Source organism: Myxocyprinus asiaticus, chromosome 18 (genome assembly GCF_019703515.2).
Source record: "Myxocyprinus asiaticus isolate MX2 ecotype Aquarium Trade chromosome 18, UBuf_Myxa_2, whole genome shotgun sequence".
NCBI lineage: Eukaryota > Metazoa > Chordata > Actinopteri > Cypriniformes > Catostomidae > Myxocyprinus > Myxocyprinus asiaticus.
Genome location: NC_059361.1, coordinates 1,386,648 through 1,409,710, shown reverse-complemented (window position 1 = coordinate 1,409,710; position 23,063 = coordinate 1,386,648). Strand labels below are relative to the sequence as shown.

The 23,063-nt window shown below is 37.9% G+C and overlaps 1 protein-coding gene and 1 long non-coding RNA gene across 3 annotated transcripts in view; both read right to left on the bottom strand.

Moving 5' to 3' along the window:
* Positions 1–23,063, bottom strand: part of LOC127456223 (uncharacterized) — a 567,953-nt gene that overhangs the window by 349,514 nt on the left and 195,376 nt on the right. The window lies entirely within an intron of this gene.
* Positions 74–22,490, bottom strand: rbm28 (RNA binding motif protein 28). Of its 2 annotated transcripts, XM_051724594.1 has the most exons (20): positions 22,196–22,490; positions 21,936–22,106; positions 21,728–21,855; positions 20,265–20,340; positions 17,195–17,287; positions 17,039–17,104; positions 13,480–13,549; positions 13,123–13,304; positions 12,985–13,048; positions 12,784–12,893; positions 12,018–12,091; positions 11,798–11,933; positions 11,614–11,678; positions 11,331–11,486; positions 10,670–10,819; positions 6,870–6,944; positions 3,216–3,433; positions 3,003–3,117; positions 637–778; positions 74–326 (listed from the first exon to the last, which is right to left on the bottom strand). In XM_051724594.1, the coding sequence occupies exons 1-19, from the start codon at positions 22,311–22,313 to the stop codon at positions 641–643; spliced, it is 2,205 nt and encodes a 734-aa protein (XP_051580554.1). In that variant the 5' UTR covers positions 22,314–22,490; the 3' UTR covers positions 74–326; positions 637–640. The 2 variants fall into 2 exon arrangements, with proteins under 2 accessions (XP_051580554.1, XP_051580553.1); XM_051724593.1 differs by having other exon boundaries at positions 74–778.

The window sequence follows — 23,063 nt, the reverse complement described above, 5'->3', positions numbered from 1 at the left end:
GCCAATTTCACATGATCAGAATGTTTTGTGTCAGTTCCAAAATCTCCAGATGGCTTTGTCAAAGGACAATAAATTAAACAGACATAATTAATTTATTTAGTAAATTTTGAGTAAACAAGTGTTCAGCAATTTTGTGTACATCTTTGCAGTAATTAAATTGTATTATTGTGTATATATGCATTATATCATAAACATCTGTATCAGCCAAACACTAATACATGGTACGGTTTTTATACAACAATAAACAAAGAACAAAGTTCATTCAGAAGAACTTTCTCTAGATGTGTGCATAACATAACTCTGGCTGGCATTCAGACTGACTGCACCTGTTTGGTTTGGGGAGAAGAGTTAAATAATGACAGCATGTCAATATTGACAACAGCCTACAACATATTCTGTATACAAAGCTGTAACTTTGTAACGTTTAAAAGACTCTCTGTGCCATTTGACACAATTGTACACTTGATATAATGTAACAAAATGAATTCTAGATCAAACAGATTTAGCCATCTCAGATAGAGATGTGTTTAAATGTTAAAAAACGGACATAAATGACACATTTGATCAGTTTTAAAAACTCAACTGAGCCAAGAGATTTAATTCAGTCCTCTACAGAGATGTTCAACACATTCTTATACATTCAGCTGAACCATTTGTTCTTCTTAACTGCAGTCTTAATGTTTGAGTTGCCCATAAGTTTCTTTTTGTACTGCGCCACCAAACTATCAAAGCGGTCGTCCTCTTGGTTTCGGAAATTTCTCTTTACAGGTTTGGCATTCTGAAACAAAATAAAAAGATACTAAACTTTCAAAAATGACAATAGAATGATACATACAAGGCTGAATGCTACAATACTAATATATAGTACAACACCTTTGCAAAGACATCAACACAATTTACAAAAATATACAGTGTGTGTGTGTGTGTGCTACGACTGAAGACAAATGTATTATTTTAAAGTAGACTATTTTTAAAAAGAAGTTGAATCCTCTGGTTACACGTCATCTTTGTTACCATGATTCTTTTTGTAAACAACACATTTTTTTTTTAAAGTGCATATTTGCCAAATTAAATTCTCTAACAAACAACCTACAAAAAATGCTGTTTAAATTGAGTTCTTTAAACATTTGAATCGGGTATGAACAGTGTGCCACCTCAGAGAACATTTATAATACATTGTATTTAGATAGCACCTTTCAAACATCAAGTGCAGCTCAACGTGCTTCACACAAAGAAATATGCAAAAGTGACTGCAATACAATATTTATTATTATTATTAAAATGCAACTAAACTAAATAAAACTAAAAATATTTAATAGTATATATATTAAATAAAAAATAGAAAATAAGACAAAACATTTAAGTTTTACATATAATATTTAAAAATATATATATATTAAAAAATAAGGCATTAATTTATACAAAAGGTTAAAAATAAAAAGTAAACATTCACCAATACATACACTTTTAAAAGCACAATGCAGTTTATTTTATTTATTTATTTATTTGTTTTGGATTTTTACCCTTTTTCACCCAATCTGGAATGCCCAATTCCCAATGCGCTCCAAGTCCTCGTGGTCAAGTAGTGATTCGCCTCAATCCAGGTGGCGGAGGATGAATCCCAGCTGCTGCCGCGTCTGAGACCACCATCTCGCGCATCTTATGTGGCATGTTGAGCGCGTTGCCACAGAGACATAGCGCGTGTGGAGGCTTCACGCTATTCTCCGCGGCATCCACGCACAACTCACCACGCACCCCACCGAGAGCGAGAACCACATTATAGTGACCACGAGGAGGTTACCCCATGTGACCCTACCCTCCCTAGCAACCGGGCCAATTTGGTTGCTTAGGAGACCTGGCTGGAGTCACTCAGCACGCCCTGGGATTCGAACTAGCGAACTCCATGGGTAGTAGCCAGCGTCTTTTACCACTGAGCTACCCAGGCGCCCCACAATGCAGTTTATTAACATCTGGGAAAAAATCTTTGTATTAGGATGTTTTATTATGATACATTCTGAGACTCTCAGCCTAAGAAACTACTGAAAAATAAAAATAAAATACTTTTATTTTTTTTCTGATTTAACATTATATCTCTGGGTGTAAATAAGGTGGCTCCGACAAACTTTGCATTGATACGACAAAGCAATTAATAGTTATAGCATTACAAAAATAATGTATCATAGTGTCCAAAAACGTCTCCAAACAAATAAAACATAATAATTGTACATAAGAACTAATTACACATGCAAACACAACAATGACTAAAGGTTTGCAGAGCATGCAGACATGATTTTAGTAATGAGATTTCACAGAATGAGTTTCATTCTGTGTCATTTGAGTCATCATTGAGTCTGTGTCATGTATTTGGCGCCATCTCCTGGTGGTCATATGTAACATTGTGCTTCATGTGGATTATCTAATAATCTATACATTTGATTATCTTATGTGTGGACTCGTTTGAAACATAATCACCTCCTCTAAGTAATGGTATGTAATACTTTCTTTTCTTTTCATTTTTCGTGAAGTTATAAGCAAAAACGCAGCATATAAGCAACACCAACACAATTGTCAAAGACATATACTCAGCTATAACTCTATAATTTTGTCTGAGTAAAATAAATAGACTGGTTGTATTTAACTCTTTGAGAGCAACATATGACACATGACTATTTGATGAGTTTGATGTTTTTACTGATTACAATAATATGTAGAGTGCACATTTTTTAATAAATGATCAAAACGGAGCACTTCTGATTTGTCTGCAAATTTCAAAGCACTTGTTCAGTTTTGGTCATAATATCTACATGCATTGGAAAGTAGAGCTTCTAAGCTTTCAAACGATACCTATTTTGTGTTGGTCAAGAATGTAGTTACTAATATTTTGATGATTGTTTTCTTTCTTTCTTGCGGGCCCATCTGAGCTTAAAGGGTTTATATATTACAGAAATGTACCACTAACCTAACATTGACATTCATTTAGGCTACAACTCCACACAGCTTACCTGTTTCTTGTTCTGACTGGGTTTCTCAAGAAAAGTGGACATGTTTCTCTCTCTCCTGGTGGGACCTTTCTTCAGTTTTTTGGGTTGTACAGGCTGTTTCCCCTTGTCACGTTTCCTGAAGAACAGTGAAAGGGTCACTTTACCTCACAGTTCTGTCTTTTCACTATTTAATTAATAGATTTGGTTGTGTTCCACACATGTAAAGAGCTCTACCTGATCTTTGGGCCTCTATGTGAAGGCATGTGCAGAACTTTCTGCTGTTTTTTGCCGTCCTGTAGTTCCACATATTCCACCTCTGGTTTGGTCATGAAGCCTGTGTACTGGCTTCCATGTGCCTTCTCCTGTTTGTCAACATTACCAGTATTTCCTTCCCGAACGGGACCGTTGTGTTTTCCCGTTCTCTGCGGTGGCTGATCTTTTTTCAGCTGCTTCTACAGATAAGGAAAGCAGTCCACATTAATGACTCATTAAACCCATAATATCTGTAAACATTTTATTTAAATCTGAAGAAAATAAGGTCAAAGACAATACATTATATGGAGTCATTTTTAAATGTCTGTTTGTCAAAGTTATCGTATAGCCTCAGAAGATTTGTAATACAGCACACGAGTTGTATGGACTACAGTTTTAAAGATACTTTTATGGCACTTTTGTGTCCTTGTTCAGTCCCAACTCACTGTAATTGCATGGAAATGAGCGACCAGTACATTCTTCAAAATCTCTGCTTTTGTGTTCCACAGAAGAACGAAAGTCATACGGGTTTGGAATGAGTGTGGGTAAACGAGATAATTAAAAAAAAAAGGCATATTTTAGCTTAATATGCAATTTCATGTAGTGAAGGCTCAGAAATAACACACATCTTCACAGGTGCACAAGTAATATTTTTTGTTGTGCTGATGAAGATGCAGCATCACACAAAAACAGACAAAAAAAAGAACAAAATCCACTCATTTTTTCCCCCCACAACTTTCACAACAGTTTTTCCAAGTATAACTTCAGGTTCAGGTCTGGTTCGGGTTGGTAATGTTTCCCGCACGTGCGCCCACTCACACGTGCGAACAGACGAGTTAGGGGCTGTTCACACTGAATGTGTCTTTGCCCATGTGTGCACTGTTTCTCATTTTTCTATGTAAACACGAGCTAGACGGACGTCTTTGAACGTTGCGTCTCGCTGTTTTTTCAGCATCGTGTGCAGGACCACTGCATTTTCTATGCACTGTGTCAAGTTAAAAAGAAAACATTTTACAAACGAACTTTATTTCCGGGTTGATGACGCAAGACACACAGCTGAAGTAAATGTACTGGCTACGCAGCACGGCGAACGGTCAGACTCAAAAAGTACCGAACGATTCGGTCCCACTGACTGTCGAAGTTTGCCGAGGTTTACAGAGGACTTTCTATGTGTTGAGATGTTAATGGCAGTACCCAAATAAAACATTTATAAACCTACATATGTTTGTTTCTGTGTTATTTTTGAATTATTTAAAAATATTTGCAAATGAAGGTCATGAGACTTAAGTAGGCATTTTTAAAACAAATTATTAATAACATAATTGTTTTTTAGTTGAGTTTGTATATTTTTAAATTAGACTTAATGAACTGTGTAGCTAACTGTGATCTGTAAATCTGAATTTCATTAACTTATGCATCATTAACAACATACTAAAATGTCGCTAAATGCAGATGACTAGTAGTCTGACACAGAGTTCGAAACGAACGATTTGGACTCGTACAGGCTAGGCGGCTCTTACGAGTTACTAGACCGGTTACTGAACCAAAGAACCCGTTCGAAATGAACGAATCAAACCTACAGGCAGAATCGAAAAGTCAGCACTTCGGTCATGTCCGACTCAAAAAGAACCAAATGAGCCAGTCCAAATAACGAGGAGCTGCTGATACCATAAGCATGCGTATAACAGTTCGTGGAAATGAGGAAGCGGGGACCGGCTTAACAAACACGTAAGACACTTTAATCACACTTTTCAGTGTACAACGTAACAGGGTGCTTTCCTTAAATACTCCCGCCGCCCCTCACTGGAACACAAGACCAGTGTGGCACACAGGTGGACCTCATTCATCACTCATCTTCACGACCTTGCTCGGCCCCACCCTGCATGCCACAATGCGTGTACAGAGAACATGAATGAGCCTGGTGTGAAATGCGAGCTTCTTTAATGACAAACAAAATGTACTGGAGACATGCTTATGACTAAGTTTTATTAAATACAATTTTTTAATCAAAACATGCATAAAAATAAACTTTTCTGTCTCGAGATATAGACACATTTTACTATTGTTTATTGGGCATGCAGATTATATTTTACATATGTATAAGTTGAATAATGGTTTCTGGTGAGTTGATTAAGACTACTTTATTCTCTTTATCTACTTTAGAGTCATAGAACAAATCTGCGTTTGTGCATCAGTGTCTGTATTGGGTGATTTAGGTGCAAAACTTTAATGTAGGAAACTTATCCAAGATGTAATAAACATTTGTCAGTCGTATTCGACATGCAGGATCACAGAATGAACCAATGATGACAATAAACGCCATTATTATTAGGATTCCTCCGGTAGGAGGAAACCTATTGTTTTTGTTAGTATTCTTATTCTTATTATTCCGGTAGCTCTAAATTGCCCAATAACTCAAGATCTCCTTGGTAAGAAGTTTTGAAATTTGGCACATTGATACTACAGGCCACGAGTAACTAGCACACCAAAAATGGCCCATGTGAGCCTATAGGTGGCGCTACACGCCCCAATTTGTCCATTTTCAAAGTGATGCCATTTCCACCCCATAAGTCCAAAATGTCTGAAACCTGGTATATATGCCTCATTTCTCATGAGGAACAAAAAAGCCTCTAGAACCCATAAAGTCCGCCATGATGGATTTTCCTGTACAATACAAATTTGTCCAAAACTACAAAAATCTACTCCTGAACCATAGCTCCTATTGACTTGAAACTCGGTATGTATGTGTAGGATACATGTCTTTCAATTTGATATTATGCAAAAATGAATACAATACAAAATGTCTGAAAGGTGCGCATTTATGTAAATGTCCACATTGTCTCAATATCCATATGTCCAAAAAATCTAATGCCATTTTGACTAATGTTTTTTTCCAACCTAACAGGCTTCAAGATGACATCACTCTGAAGCACTGTGCAAAATTTCACCTTGATATGTCAAAAGATGACAGAATTACAGTTTACTATTATTTATCGCTAACGCTAAAATAATGATTTACAAATCCGCTAGTCATAAAACCGATATTTTGATTCAATCACCAGTTCACGTGAAGACTCTTACAATGTTTAATAACCAATTAATGAAATGTTGTGTACATGTGTGAAGTACATGTCTTTACCATGTCAATTTTTACATAATTTGCAGTTGAGGAGGAATTGCTGCTTACAGCTTTCATTATTATTATTATTATTATATATTATTATAACTTAATAGAATAAAAGGTAATAATCAGATATATGCATTCACATATGGCTTTATTTAAATGTCTGAGCATGAAAACCGTGACTCCAGGATGTTAGAATTAGATGACGTAAAGAAAACGTTGAACCGGTTCATGGAAACGAACTGTCCAAAAGAATCGGTTCACGAAAATTAACCGGACTTCCCATCACTACTGCACCTCATAAACTGTAAGTCAGTATTTTGTCCCTTCTGCTGAGGGGCCGCCGTTAAAACTGTGTGTTTACTGTTACCATACAGCTACAAATGTTTCCTACGATGCTTAAATGAAATGTATTAAAAATAAATAAAACTTAATTTTAAACATGCTTTTCTACTATAACTATTTCTTTCTGTTGAAAAGTTTAGAAGATCACGTGAACAACAAAGTCTCACCTTGCTCTTTTGCAGACGCATGGCTTTAAGTTTCAACTTTCTTCCATCTTCCAGAGAAAACTCCACGATGGGCCTCTGACGGGAAAAACAGGATATGACATCATACATTCAAACTTAAAAACATGAAACTTTGTGACAGAAGGGAAAACATGCTCATTGTCTTGCTCATTTATCAGATATCATTCGATTGCAACACGCTCTCAATTTATATAAAGTAAATGAGCCATGACTTTTAACCGCAAATGTTATTCAGAAGTTGCACTCAAAAATACAGAATTGAGTGCCAGAGGAATGTGTTTTTAGACAGACACAAGGTCTCATTTGTTCTCGAGTGTGTTCCTTTGTCCACCTTTTGCAAAACACTGAAGCCACTGCTGTGAATCTGGCACTGAACACCTTCAAAACAGAGTCCTCAACTCTGAAACAAGTGTGTTTAAAAGCTAAAATCATCTAATATCATCAACTATTGCAATGACCCTGAACATTACTGAAATACTTCTAGGAATCAAGACAGTAGATTTAATGCCCTGCATGCTTCTCTTTCTAGGAATATTTCAACTTGATAGAACAACAAACGGGTTATCAAATGTCCCTTTTTACTCTTCCAGTTCTGTAACAATAAAATGGTGGTCTACTCTTCAACTGGTTGCCTGTCTTCAGATCAAACCTGTCAATCATTCTTTTTCAAACCTCCCTTTAATTTTCATGAAATCACTGGGCTGCCAGTTAAACTCCGCAGCAAATTTAACAACATCCGGTTTAAAAATGCACAATATTTTCAGGACAAGGCAAAGTTTTACTTACTGAATAGGAATTATAGAGAAAGAGCTTTGCAGATGTACATTTGTCAAAACCAATCTCTAAAAGAGCCACAAGTGTCAATTATTTATAAGTGTATTTGTGGATGAGATTTTGACATTATTGTTTTTATGTGAATAAATAAAGGTGCATTTCTAGTTTCAACATTATTTGTACAGTTGAAGTCAGAAGTTTACATACATCTTAGCCAAATACATTTAAACTCAGTTTTTCACAATTCCTGATATTTAATCGTAGAAAACATTCCCTGTCTTAGGTCAGTTAGGATCACTACTTTATTTTAAGAATATGAAATGTCAGAATAATAGTAGAGAGAATGATTTATTTCAGCTTTTATTTCTTTCATCACATTCCCAGTGGGTCAGAAGTTTACATACACTTTGTTAGTGTTTGGTAGCATTGCCTTTAAATTGTTTAACTTGGGTCAAATGTTTTGGGTATCCTTCCACAAGCTTCTCACAATAAGTTGCTGGAATTTTGTCCCATTCCTCCAGACAGAACTGGTGTAACTGAGTCAGGTTTGTAGGCCTCCTTGCTCGCACACGCTTTTTCAGTTCTGCCCACACATTTACTATCAGATTGAGGTCAGGGCTTTGTGATGGCCACTCCAATACCTTGACTTTGTTGTCCTGAAGCCATTTTGCCACAACTTTGGAGGTATGCTTGGGGTCACTGTCCATTTGGAAGACCCATTTGCGTCCAAGCTTTAACTTCCTGTCTGATGTCTTGAGATGTTGCTTCAATATATCCACATAATTTTCCTTCCTCATGATGCCATCTATTTTGTGAAGTGCACCAGTCCCTCCTGCAGCAAAGCACCCCCACAACATGATGCTGCCACCCCCATGCTTCACGGTTGGGATGGTGTTCTTCAGCTTGCAAGCAGTGGTAGCTCAGCGGTTAAGGCTCTGGGTTACTGATCAGAAGGTCGGGGGTTCAAGCCCCAGCACCGCCAAGATGCCACTGTTGGGCCCTTGAGCAAGGCCCTTAACCCTATCTGCTCCAGGGGCGCCGTATCATGGCTGACCCTGCACTCTGACCCCAGCCTAGCTGGGATATGTGAAAAAGAAGAATTTCACCGTATATGTGCAAATGTATAATGTGTGATAAATAAAGAAAATTATTAATTATTATTAAATTAATAATTATTAATTATTAATTATTATTAGCCTCACTCTTTTTCCTCCAAACATAACGATGGTCATTATGGCCAAACAGTTCAATTTTTGTTTCATTAGACCAGAGGAAATTTCTCCAAAAAGTAAGATCTTTGTCCCCATGTGCACTTGCAAACTGTAGTCTGGCTTTTTTATGGCGGTTTTGGAGCAGTGGCTTCTTCCTTGCTGAGCAGCCTTTCAGGTTATGTTGATATAGGACTCGTTTTACTGTGGATATAGATACTTGTCTACCTGTTTCCTCCAGCATCTTCACAAGGTCCTTTGCTGTTGTTCTGGGATTGATTTGCACTTTACACACCAAACTACATTCATCTCTAGGAGACAGAATGTGTCTCCTTCCTGAGTGGTATGATGGCTGCGTGGTCCCATGGTGTTTATATTTGTGTACTATTGTTTGTACAGGTGAACGTGGTACCTTCAGGTATTTGGGAATTGCTCCCAAGGATGAACCAGACTTGTGGAGGTCCACAATTTTTTTTTTCTGATGTCTTGGCTGATTTCTTTTGATTTTCCAATGATGTCAAGCAAAGAGGCACTGAGTTTGAAGGTAGGCCTTAAGATACATCCACAGGTACACCTCCAATTCAGTACACCTCCTATCAGAAGCTAACTGGCTAATTGCCTAAAGGCTGCATATCATTTTCTGGAATTTTCCAAGCTGCTTAAAGGCACAGTTAACTTGGTGTATGTAAACTTCTGATCCACTGGAACTGTAATGAAGTCCTTTAAAAGTGAAACAATCTGTCTGTAAACTATTGTTGGAAAAATTACTTGTGTCATGCACAAAGTAGATGTCATAAACAACTTGCCAAAACTATAGTTTGCTACAATTAAATCTGCAGAGTGGTTAAAACAATGAGTTTTAATGCCTTCAACTGTACTTCAGACCTTTGTTTTGTTGGACAATAAAAACTAGCTTCATACCATGTGACCCACATTTGGTTTTCAAACATTGAAAACGGGTAAGATTTAAGCATGGAGCCACATTGAGAGCCCCATATCTTTGGGATTTAACCATATAGGGCCTTACAAATGGAGATACAAAAAGGAAAGTTTGTTCTGAACCAGAATCTAAAAGGTTATTAAGATATCTTTAATACTTCTGGAGTTACAGGCACTCCAACTTTGGAAAAACAACACACACAAAAAAGGTGTTTTGTCCCATTTTTGGGAGAAAAGCTGCTGAAGTCAACTGATTTTAGTAATAGACCTACCTATCTCTGTGTAAAAATAAAATCAGGATACTGACACCTTTCTATGGACATTTGTTTTACCTGTAGTTTTGCTACATAGGTGAAAATTGTCATTTTGACCCCCCATGTACAAAATAATGGATTACTCAGAAAATATTGATCCATAGCATTTCATATTTGGCTCTCATCATCATCATCATCATCATATTTCAACAGTAAAAAAATAAAATAAATAATAATAATCCAAAACAGCATTTTGAGCCAAGGACCTCAATGACCCAATAGAGATTTTCTTTCTTTTTTCAGCAGATTTAGTACTGACTATAAAATGTCACCATGTTTTTATTTTCAAAGTAAAGTTGATCTAAAATCTATTTGTTAGCTGAGGATGTCAAGTCATTCTTCAGACAGTCTTTTAAAGCAATTTATGGCTGGACCTTAAATGACTTTATAATGCACAGTATTAAGGGTGCTTCATTTTGTTTTCCATGTTAATTTATGTTTGTGTTACTTAGAATAAAATCTAAGATCTAATAACAACTTATGTTTTCATTTGGATAATCTGACCTTCAAAAGAAAGTAGTTGAAGTTTGCTGGTCTACACACCAACCTTTTGGGGTCCGAAGATGTCTGGGTTGTTGTTGAGGTGTCGTAGGGCTTGGAGAGCATGTGCATGCTCCTTAAACTCTACAAAGCCGTATCCTAGAGAGTGACCCATCACCTGACCTTTAATGGGCTTCTTGTCATACATCACACGACACTGGAGGAGGTGTAGAGAGATAAAGAACAATTCAAGAACAAATCGTGTAGTAATTCGTTTATTGAAAACAGCAGCACTGTGTCAAGTTATAAAGATACTTGAATTATGGGTGGTGTGGTGTTATGGGTAAAGATCCAGGATGGGAGGCAAAAGACTATGTTTGATCCCTACAAGGTGTGATTCATGCATCACCACTGAGCACTTGATTAATACACTTAACACCAGGTCACACCAAGGCGACTGGCCTTATAAAAGACAACCTTTTGTGAAAATAATAAGGTTTGGAACAACATGAGGTTGAGTAACTGATGACAGAATTTTAATTTTTGAGTGAACTATCCCTATAAAGTTAGGCTGTGAAAACAGAGTCCTGCCCTCTAGTGTTGACCAAGCAGAACTGCAATTACAGCGCCAATGTATGCACTGCATCAAAATGATAGATGTGACTTTTATTATAATGTTTGTTCATTTGTCCAGTATTTAGCTGGTTTTTATGAACGGTGTGCGTTACCTCAGTCACGCGGGCCGTTTTATCCCCAGCAGCAGAGATACAGATCTCGCGGAGTTTAGGTTGAGTGATGCTCTTTGGCAGGTTATGAACACACAACCGTGTTTTGGAGACGTACACATTCATGTCCTTTAACTTTTCCCTTTTCATTTCTTCAAACTAACAACACACAAAAACATACGTTGTGAACAGCCCCTTAGAAAGGCAAATGCAGCAGCAATGTTTACGCAAGATGGTCCACATTAGGGGACACAATTGTGTTTCAACTTTAAACATATGAACTCACTCTTGTCCTCTTGGCCATGTCACTCTCTGAAACACCCTCTGCAGCTTTAGATTCAGGACGAACCACTGGAGAAAGTTCAAGACATGACAGGTTAACAGTTTAGCACAGCATAGCTTCACTGCTATTGGCTGACCCATTGAAACAAAGCTCTGGATTTGCGCATTTTGTGACTGGCTCTACTCACGGCCCTCTCTGGCGAGGTAAAGGTTCCTGGAGCCCGTGTGAGTCTTCACTTTCTTGTCCTTGAATTTGGCAGCAACTTCTCGGTTCACGGCAGCTGAAATGTTCAACCTCCTGCCATCAACTCTGATGCCACCAAACTGAAATACACAGAGCATTTGATAACACACAGATCAAACATCTGAGAAACAGTAACTCAATAAAACATAGTAAAAGCGACTCACTTCTTTTTCATCCTGAGCTGCAGCGATGCATTTCTCTGCGTCCTCTTTTATTTTGAACTGAGCAAAAGCACAACCTGAACAGACACAGACAAAGAGAGTGTCTGTGATATTTGTGTCCCGTTCAAGTTATGCAGCAAGTATTGCTATGGCTGAAACGATTAGTCTACACTATGGACAATAAAAATGTGATACCATACTCGTTTCGTTCTCAAATAGTACGTGAAGTTTTGTCTGTCACGTTTGCCGCAGTTTCAGTTGTGATCCAATTCTAATGGCTTGTGATTTAATGAATCATAATATATGTGATGAGAGAGAGCGAGCTTGCTTTTTTTTTTTAAAGTTGCAATGCAAAAATTACATCTTTTTAGCCTTGTTCTCCAATAAAAATATATAAACATTTGGGGCTGGGTATCGATCCAGATTTCTCAATTCGAGTCAGATTCACAAGCTCTTGATTCGATACGCTTCCGATTTTAATTAGATTCCTTTTATTTTGGGTTTACTGCAGTTATGATGTGCATTTTCTTACATATGAAAGCAATCTGACGATTCTCAATGGCAATTTCGATCCTTTGCAAAAAAAAACAAAACTAGCTAAAATGACAGAACATTGTTTCCTTCATTGTTAATAAAGGGGTCATGATATGAGGAATCAAATCTTTTGACATAGAGATTAGTCAATTATCAAAATAATGATTAGTTGCAGCCCTGCTTAATATTTGTAAAAAGCAGACAGTGTTGATGTCTGTTTGGCGAGTGATTCTACCTTTAGAGATTCCCGTGTCGCCATTCGTCACCACTCGCACGTATTTTATCTCTCCAAACTTCTGCAGAACTTCCTTCAAACCCTCCTCATCAGTGTCAAAAGACACATTTCTGACAAAACCACAAATGAAGAATGATTTTAGTACTTAACAGCTTCAATAGCCATATATACTGTGTGTCAGTGACTTTGGATGACTGTTACCTAATGAAGACAGTTCTTCCCTCGTTCACATCTGAAGGAAGAGGGTTCTTCTTCTTTGGAGACGCTGAGGATACAGATTTACAGTCATGATGATGAAGGACACATTACACACGGTGTCAATGAATGTATGAATCATACCATCACTTTCTCCCTCACTGTCGTCTTCATCATCATCCTCGTCGTCTTCGGGTTCACTGGCATCACTGTCTGTCTGCTGAGATTCAGAGTCTTTGTTTGCATCATCCTCTTCACCGTTTGCAGACTTATCTTCATCACTCTCTTCCTCTGACTCAGAGTCGTCCTCTTGCTGTGACACGAACCTTAACACAAGAGAGATCTCATCCTAAACATGCAACGAGAACCGTTCGGACCAATGGTGGAAACGCAGCTACTGACTCTTCAAAAATTCTCCTTTTGTGTCATCAAACACAACCATCATTAACACAACCCTTCAGATCTGTGTGTCACAGACAGATAATACAGTCCTGCGCTTACGTGTTCTTAGCGTGTTTCTTCCCATCAACCACTGCAACTTTAGATTCCACTTTGTCTTCTTTCTTGACTCCTGCAAGACACAATATCACTTCAGTCATACAACAAAAAGAACTCTTTTTGCATTACACTTTTACTTTAAACATTTTACTCGTATGGACTGTCTGCACTGCCTGGACAAATCAAAAGTTGCCGTTTGGATTTAAATAAGCAGATACTTAAGAGTCTATGATTGGATCATTATTGCAGTGATTAATATGTTTCAGATGGCAATCATTCTTTTAACTCTAACTGATGCAGTGTGTAGCTTCTCATTTCTTAATCATGTCAGAAGACGTATCCCGTGGTCATGGAAAAGTTGTTACTGTGTTTCAGAAGGGGCAAATTATCGTCTTGCATCAAGCAAAGGAAACAACTAAGGCGATTGCTGAAATGACTGGAATTGGGTTAAGAACTGTCCAACACATTATTGAAATCTGGAAGGATAGTGGTGAACCGTCAGCTTCACGGAAGCTGAAAAATCTTGAATGATCGTGATCGGAGATCACTAAAACTCTTGGTGAAGTCACATCGTAAAACATCGACAGTAGAACTCACGGCTGTGTTTAATAGTGAAAGTAAGAGCATTTCCACACGCACAATGTGACGAGAACTAAACAGCTGTGTGGCCACAAGAAAGCCACTTGTTAGTGAGACTAATCGGGAAATAACAACTTCAAATTGCTAGTGAGCATAAAGATTGGACTGTGGAGCGATGGAAAAAGGTCATGTGGTCTGATGAGTCCAGATTTACCCTATTTCAAAGCGATGGGCGCGTCAGGGTAAGAAGGGAAGCGCATGAAGCATCCGTCATGCATAGTGCCCACTGTACAAGCCTCTGGAGGCAGTGTTATGATCCGGGGTTGCTTCAATCGGTCAGGTCGAGTCTCAGCAACGTTATGCGTCAATAAAATGAAGTCAGCTGACTACCTGAATGTACTGAATGAGCAGGTTATCCCATCAATGGATTTTTTCTTCCCTGACGGCACGGGAATATTCCAGGATGACAATGCCAGATTCAGTGGGCTTGAATTGTGAAAGAGTGATTCAGGGAGCATGAGGAATCATTTTCACACATGAATTGGTCACCACAGAGTCCTAACCACATTGAAAGTCTTTGAGATGTGTGGCTCGACTCTCCCGTCATCAAAACAAGATCTCTGCCAAAACTTAACGCAACTTTGGATGGAAATAAATGTTGTAATGTTGCATAAGGTTGTCGAAACAATGCCACAATGAATGCGTGCCGTAATCAAAGCTAAAGGCTGTCGAAATGTTAGAGTATGCACCTTTTTTTTTTTTTTTTGGCCAGGCAGTGTATTATAGAATATTACAAGTTCTTACCATGCATATGTTGGGCAATTCCACAGAAATGTCAACCACAACACAGAAAAATAAAAGTTTAAACCAAAGGAACAAAATCCCCTTTTAAATTCTGTACTATAATGGAATAATGGATAAAGCCGTCCAGACCGCTAGAGGGCGCCGCTTGCTCACGCAGCACTAACTGTAACGCTGAATGAAGAAACGCAGCCTTTTAAAGCTACACTATACAACATACTTTCAAAGTACTGTATTTGATGAAGGACGCACTTATCTGCCGGCAAAACAGTACGATCTTTTAGGTATGCATGCATGAGTAGTATGAATAGATTTCGGATATACTTCATCCAGGGATGTGGGCATTGTCTCGTGACCTGAATATATGATGTAATAACAACCACCATGAAAACCATCTGCTTTGGTTTTGTTAAACAAGCACCATTTAAGCACAAGGAACAATTATCTTGGTGTACATAGCACTTACAGTTTAGAAGAGCTGCACGATTCACAGCCGTTCCTTTAAATCCATTGTTTTGAACATGATGTCACCCCCGATGAATTATGGGATCGGTGTCCAGTGAATCCGCACTTCAAAATATCGCCGGAAATAGTAGGTCGTCCGGGTACTTCTCGCTTACTGCTTCATGAATACTGAGGATTCGGACATACTACTCCATTGGCATACTATATAGTAAAGAAGTATGGCTATTCGGACGCATACTTCCATCATTCGTCCGTGTGTGTTTACGTCTTGTCCGTAAATAAAGAAAAGAAGATCGAGCTATTACAGCGCACGTATATGTGCGGTGATATGTGTGGTAGTAGTTTGAAGCTGAAAGCTTGTAGCCACAACAAATGAGCGACACTGAACATGGATCATTCAAAAAGGCAACCCTCTGGGGAATCACCGTTTTCAAAGTAAAGAAACCTCAAACCGAGGAGAGTCCGCAAGCAAAAAGGGAAAGCGACAGAGCCCGTAATTAAACACGAAAGAACATCGGATTGGCTTTTCAGAGATGGCGACAACTCCGAGATCTTAAAGGATTTAAAACTGACCCAGAGTTTCTCTTGCTGGACAGGTAAGATATTTTATTGGACCGATAGTTCGTTAGATAGCGTTAGCCACTCTAATGGGGTATTTTATTATGGATTGTGATACAGCAGTGCTTTCAATTTCATTTTGGAGGAAGGAAGGACAATGGAAAATATTTAACTTTTACGCTGGTAACCATGCTATTCTCTAAACTAGTAACTACCTTGGTCTATTTGCCTGCTAGCTAAGTTATAATAGTTCCCACTGTTTGATTTTATCTGACATGATTAGCAACCGTTATGTCTAATGTCATCGTTGCCTAACTTTTGTAACGCTATTTATTTAAAAACAACTGTTTTCAATAAGTAAAAAAAACAACAAAAAAAAACAGCGGTAGATATGCTACTTATTTGGATATCCGTATTTTCCTTTCTTTCGTTATTTTTTTATTTTAATTTTTGAGGGGAGGGGGCGAGTTTTGTTATCGTTAGTGACATTCGCTCTGATACGATGATCACCTGTAACCATGGTTACGCCTCAAACCATCAGATCCATCCGCGCAGAAGAGCAGAGTCAAAGCCCAACACGCGATTACCAAAACGATGTTCCTCCGCAGTTATATGCTTCAACCTCTAGAGGGCCAAATGTTTCATAGTCTTGCTTTAACGTTTAGTAAATCCCACAAAGCCATATTGCGATTTCAATCTTAATTCAATCAATCATGCAGCATTAATGGATATCATAACGATATCTCAGAAGTCAAAGTCTGCAGGTTTCAAAGTGTTTTGGATGGTTTCCCTCATCATGTAGCCAATATGTAAGTGCTGTTTTCACAACCGTCACGTTCGTTTTCTCCGTATTAACGTGAGAACGAGACTATATCATGTTCTTAGGAGTGTCAACACTTCTACATTTTGAGCTTATTATTATTTCTAGATCGTGCATTAGAATTCAAAGTTTTTACAAAGTGTTACTAATTAATTATAAATAAACCATTGGTTTTTCATATCAGTGTTTCAATACTTATTAACGATATGCTGATGGATAAATATGGGCAGCCGATGCATCAGTGCATCTCTATTTGAAAGCTTTTAATAACCACATCCTCATAATATATGTTAAGACACAATATAACACTTAAGCCATACATATGAAAATAGCAATTACCAGATGCTGATTGGACGGCGATATACTTGTCCTTTGAAATGGCCCAATCCACAGCTATCAGTCTGCCTGAGAGGGAGAAACAAACCACATTCTGTCATATTTCCACATTGAGCTGATAATGAACAGAACAGAAATATAGTGTTGAGGAAGTCTCACCTTTAATCTCCTTCAGGTTCATCGCCACAAGAGCTTTTCTTGCTTGAAGCATGTTCTTATACTGCACAAATGCAAAACCTCGCATCTTGCCATCTGCACAAAATCAGTACAGCAAACACTTAGGCCACATTGTGTTGCCAGGGCATCGCTGTGTGGTTGCTAAGGTGTTCCAATATGTTTTTAGCACATTGTTATGCAGTCGCTAGGGTGTTTTGGGTGGTTAGTGCAGTCATGACATAATTATATCTAAGATATTACACAAGTCCCTCCTTCAATCTAAATGTGATTTTTTTTGCTTACGGATGGGAATTGAACGGAATTGAATGATTTGGGTTCCTTTACGATTATATTAGTATTTTTTAGGAAGAAATATTTGGAAATATGAAATGCAATTCTCATTGCATTTACAGCCTTTAGCAGCTTGTTAGCAATGATAAAAACAGATTATAATTATTATTTTTTAATATCCCTTTTTCTCCCCAGTTTGGAATGCCCAATTCCCACTACTTAGTAGGTCCTCGTGGTGGCGCGGTTACTCACCTCAATCCGGGTGGCGGAGGACAAGTCTCAGTTGCCTCCGCTTCTGAGACCGTCAATCCGCGCATCTTATCACGTGACTCATTGTGCATGACACCGCGGAGACTCACAGCATGTGGAGGCTCATGCTACTCTCCGTGATCCACACACAACTTACCACACGCCCCATTGAGTTATAAAACTATGGCACATTTGTAATGAAAACTCTAAACTCTAAACTCTAATATTTATTATTAATCTATTTGTCTAAAATACTAGCTAATACAGTTAGTGTTACTATAGTAAATATATGGTAATTCTCTAAGGGTGCTGATGTGTGAAAGGTTGTTTATATCGGCGTTCCTGTTCATCTTGTCAGTGTGTCAGATGTGGTTTTAACCCTTGTGCATCAATTTAAAAAGTTACTCAGAGGCCCTTTGAGAAAAAAATGTCCACGTCAAAAAACTGTCATAATAATATTTATATTAATATTATATTATTTTCCACTTTCAATGAGTTAATTTTTTTTAACCAACATCAGTCCTGATCATAACTATCAAATATTCATTCATTTCAGGATTTTAACCCTTTAAATGCCAGTTTGTTTAAATAATGCCACTGTTGTTTTACACACACACACACACACACACACACACACTTCTCAATACACACATACAGTACAAAACACACTCTGACATCCACATCAACACACACACGATTTTATCTGCATCATTTATTCAGTTGGCCTGCAGTGCTCTATAATACAGCAAACAGAGAATAGGGGAAAAGCATGTATTTGCTCCATAGGCTAAACATGACAAAAATGGCGCCATCTGGTGTAAAATATTAAAAATGTAAATGTTGAAGTCAGGGCTCTGGAATGAATGCATAATATCATAGAATTCATGATTTTATGCTTTAATGGCACTGGGATCAAATATTGCAGTTTTAATGGGTTTCAATGGGGACATTTCTGTCCTGAAGGTCCTGAGTGTAACTATTTTGTGTACACAGTGTATTATAGATGTATTATAGGAACTGAGCTTGAAATATCAAAATTACCCCAAAAATACACACCTTTGGCAACATTTACGCCGTTGGCATTAACACAGCCAAAATGATCGAAAAACAAAAATGAAAAAGACAAAAATGTCCCGAAGGTCACACAAGGGTTAACTACTTCACTCACAAAGGGTTTCATAGAGGTTTGCACCTGAGAATTCTGTCCCGAAGTCAAATGTTTTCCACGACTCGCACCGAGCTTCACTGGTTCTTGCAGGCAGCGCTGTAATGATCAGTGGTGTGCGTTGAGAACGAGACCGGTTCAGCGAGTAAACGCAACTTTTTCCTCGTTCGCGCTGTGCTTCTCACTGGTTCTTACAGCACTGCAATTATACACGCTCTGCGAGTGAACGCACCTGTTCTCTGCTCACGCTGCTCTGTCCATTAAGCCAGGCTGATAATTGATCAGGAAAGCGGACAGCGCTGTTTCGTTCCTCAATTGATGCGTTTGTCGTTTGATTTTGCTTAATAGAAAACGGCAGCGTATAAACGGCGAGAGAGAAAGAGGGAGAGTTGGCAAACATTGTAGTCGCACTGGTGGGGAAAACAGTAGCAGAATGCGACCATTTAGTCGCAGTCTGGAGCCCTGACTTTGGTTACACTTTACAATAAGGTTCTATTTGTTAACATCAGGTATCATTAACTAACAACGGAAAAATATTTTTACAGCATTTATTAATCTTGATTAACGTTAACTGAAATACAATAGTTCATTGCTAGCTCAAAATGCATTTGACTATTTTAATTAGTGCTGTCAGTCGATAACGGCAGCGTCAATTGCTGAAAAGCGCTTGCAGACAAAAACATCTCATTCTGCATTTTCGTGATAGTAAAGACTTGCTGTGATTCTGTGATAATTAAGATGCGCCTTACATAGGCTGAAAAATACTTGATTTCTATCACAAGTCCCATATGGTCATCAAACAGTGTTGGGATGCTCCTTTCTCCATAATTTTATCATGGAAGCACTTGTGTGTGTGTGCGTGTGTTGTAAAGTGTGCATCAGTGTAATGACTCCAGACGGACACATCACAAAGGTTCTGCCCTATCAACAAGTGTTATGCTGGTTTATGCTGTATTAACAGTGAATACGTTAATCGCCAACCCTAATGTTGCCTCTGCATTATCTTTTTGTCAAATGTATATAAGTCAACACATCTCACCTCAACAGGTTGGTGATTTGAGGTATTATTAATATCTATAGCACAAACGATGCAAGATGGGTTTCATGCTTAAGTTCAATAATTAATTAGGGTTTGAAGATTGTTCAAATCCCTAATATTAATATTGAGCAATAGTAATAACACTGCTTGCATTAGAATCTAGTGACAGAACGTCACAGACTATCAATACTCTACTTATCATTAATATTATGCTTAGCCAATAAAATTATAATAATTAGGCATTTTATTCCAAGTATATCTATTTCCAAACTTGATGGAATCCTTTCCAACATCTGGGAATATTTAGTGATGAATTTGAATAATTTTACCTGGTTTTAGAGGAATCCTGGCTTCAAGCACTGGTCCAAATTCAGAGAAGATCTGCTTCAAATCATCCTCTGTACACTGCACATAAACAAACCACATCAGTACCATGTGCTATGCATTGGTCATCTATAGGGTCATTCGTATTTTGGCTAGTGAAAGACAAATGAAAATGAAAGGTAAAATATTAAATGGCATGGATGAATATTTATGGAGTAATTTTCACCTATGATTTTGGAGCAAAACTACAGGTCAACAAAATAACCGTAGAAAGGTGTCAGCATCATGATTTTATGTTTACACAGAGATTGGTAGATCTATTACTAAAATCAGTTGACTTCAGCAGCTCTTGCTGTATTATATGCTAATGGTGACAGTTCAAAAATGGGAAAAAACACTTTTTCGTGTTCTTTTTCCAAAGTTTGAGTGCCTGTAACTCCAGAAGTATTACAAATATCTCAATATCCTTTTAGATTCTGGATCAGAATAAATTTTCCTTTTTATATTTTCATTTATAAGGCTCTATATGGTTAAATCCCAGAGATATGGGGATCTCATTGTGGCTCCATGTGTAAATTGAGTTAAATTGTACACATTTTCAGTGGTCAAAAATCAAATGTGGGTCACTTTGCATGCAGCTGATCCTTTTTGTCTTTTAAAGAGGAATGCCTGAAGTACAAATAATGTTGAAACTAGAACTGTACCTTGTTTCCTTCTATCAAAACAATTGCATAGAACGTACCAATTTTTAACAATATCTGAGTCCCTAAAATACGCTGAAACGGTCATGTTGAATAAATAAAGGTACATTTCTAGTCTCAGCATTATTTGTTCTTCAGACATTCCTCTTTAAATACAATAAGTATCAGCTTAATACAAGGTGACCCACATTTGGTTTTCGACCATTGAAAATGGGTAAAACTCAACCATTTACTCATGGAGCCACATTGAGAGCCCCATATCTCTGAGACTGAACCATATAGGGTCTTATAAATGGAGATACAAAAAGAAATGTTTGTTCTGAAACAGAATCTAAAAGGATATTGAGATATCTTTAATACTTCTGGAGTTATAGACACTCAAACATTGGAAAAACAACACAAAAAAGTGTTTTTTCCCATTTTTGAACTGTCACCATTGGCATATAATACAGCAAGAGCTGCTGAAGTCAACTGATTTTAGTAATAGATCTACCAATCTCTGTGTAAAAATAAAATAATGACACTGACACCTTTCTAAAGTTATTTTTTGAACCTGTAGTTTTGCTCCAAAATCATTTTGACCCTCCCTCTACATAACAGTGGATTACTCAGTAAATACCGATCCATGGCATTTAATATTTTGACTTTCATCTTCATGTATGCACTTCTTTCACCAGAAAAAAAAAAAAAAAAAAACACTCAAAATCAAATAAATTTGAGTTTGAGTTGACACAGAATGACCCTAAAGTATATATCAGTTGACTTGCCTTAAAACTGAGATTTCTGATGATCAAACGAGCTCTCAGTTTTTTCTTTCTCATGCCTAGAGACTGGAGTGGACCTTTGGTTTCTGCTGGTTTTTTGGGTTCTTTAGGGCTCTCTGTATCTTCTGCAGCTGTGTGGACAGTTCAAACTCATTTCTTCCAGATGCAGAAGAGTAATGTTGCAATAACAGACTCATATTAAACAACTAACCTTCCTTCTGTTTCGCTTTCGTCCTCGTCCTCTTCTTCTCGTAAGGTTTTTTCTTGGCCACATCTACAAGTATCTTCTGTCCGTCGTACTCTCGGACTTCTTTCAAGGCCCGTTGAGCATCTTCTTCCATGGAGAATGTCACATATCCAATGCCACGACATTTTCCTGATTCTGCACGAACACATACATGCAAGATTTGCTCATACATGACTGGCGTAAATAATGAGACATTAGAAGCCCAAAGAGACATTAAAACTTACCTTTATCTTTGACAATAAAGGAGTTCTTCAGAGGACCTACTTCTGAGAATATTTCTCCCAGGTGCTCGCTGGTGGCTGCAGCAGGTAATTTTTTGACAAATAAAGTGACTGCAGGCATTTTCACCAGTCTGCAGCTAAAAACAACACTGCTAATTTCAGGTGGACAAATACTGTGATATCCTTCACATTAGTCGCGATCACATTGACGATCCTGTTGTATGTATAATGTAAATAGACCTGCTAGGGTAACGCACGTTTCCTCACGTGTTTCTGCTGCGCAGGAAGTTGTCAACAATTCTTCCTTTAGGTTTGACACCAGTGCGCGCTCTGCTGGGTGAGGGGAAACACTGCCACCTACTGGAATGGAGAAGCTCGTTAAAGGGATAATTCACCTAAAAATGAAAATTCTCTCATCATTTACTCACTTTCATGCCATCCCCGATGTGTATAACCACAGCCCATCTGAAGGGTGAGAACAGCATAACGCTGCGGTCCCACAGACATTCTATATGCGGTACATAAGAGACAAGACGCCATTATTTTTGAATGGATGTCTATGGAGAGATTCTTCAGTGTGCTGAGTAAATTGCTTTTTTTTTTTTTTTTAGGAAACAGTTCATCACTTAATGACTTGGCCACCTGTCCGCTAATCTTCAACATGTTTAACACTAAAAAATCCTGTTGGAGTGAAATGTGTGTGGAGTTAAGTACGATAAAATTGCTGTTTTATTAGAGAAGTCACAGAGGATTTTGCGACAGGTAGGTGTCAGTTTACGGCTCTCCCATTCATTTGTATGGTTTCCGTAAACGGTCACTTATTGTCGTAATATGCTAGTTGATCGTTTCGCTCTTTCTTTAGTAAAAGCGT

What these genes read in the sequence shown, in the direction of transcription:
- rbm28 (XM_051724593.1), bottom strand. Translation starts at nt 22,313, where the DNA reads ATGCCTGCAGTCACTTTATTTGTCAAAAAATTACCTGCTGCAGCCACC. An exon ending in TCAGAAATCTCAGTTTTAAG is followed by an intron (nt 20,341 to 21,727) that starts GCAAGTCAACTG and finishes GTTTATGTGCAG; the next exon opens with TGTACAGAGGATGATTTGAA. An exon ending in AAACGGCCCGCGTGACTGAG is followed by an intron (nt 10,820 to 11,330) that starts GTAACGCACACC and finishes CACCTCCTCCAG; the next exon opens with TGTCGTGTGATGTATGACAA.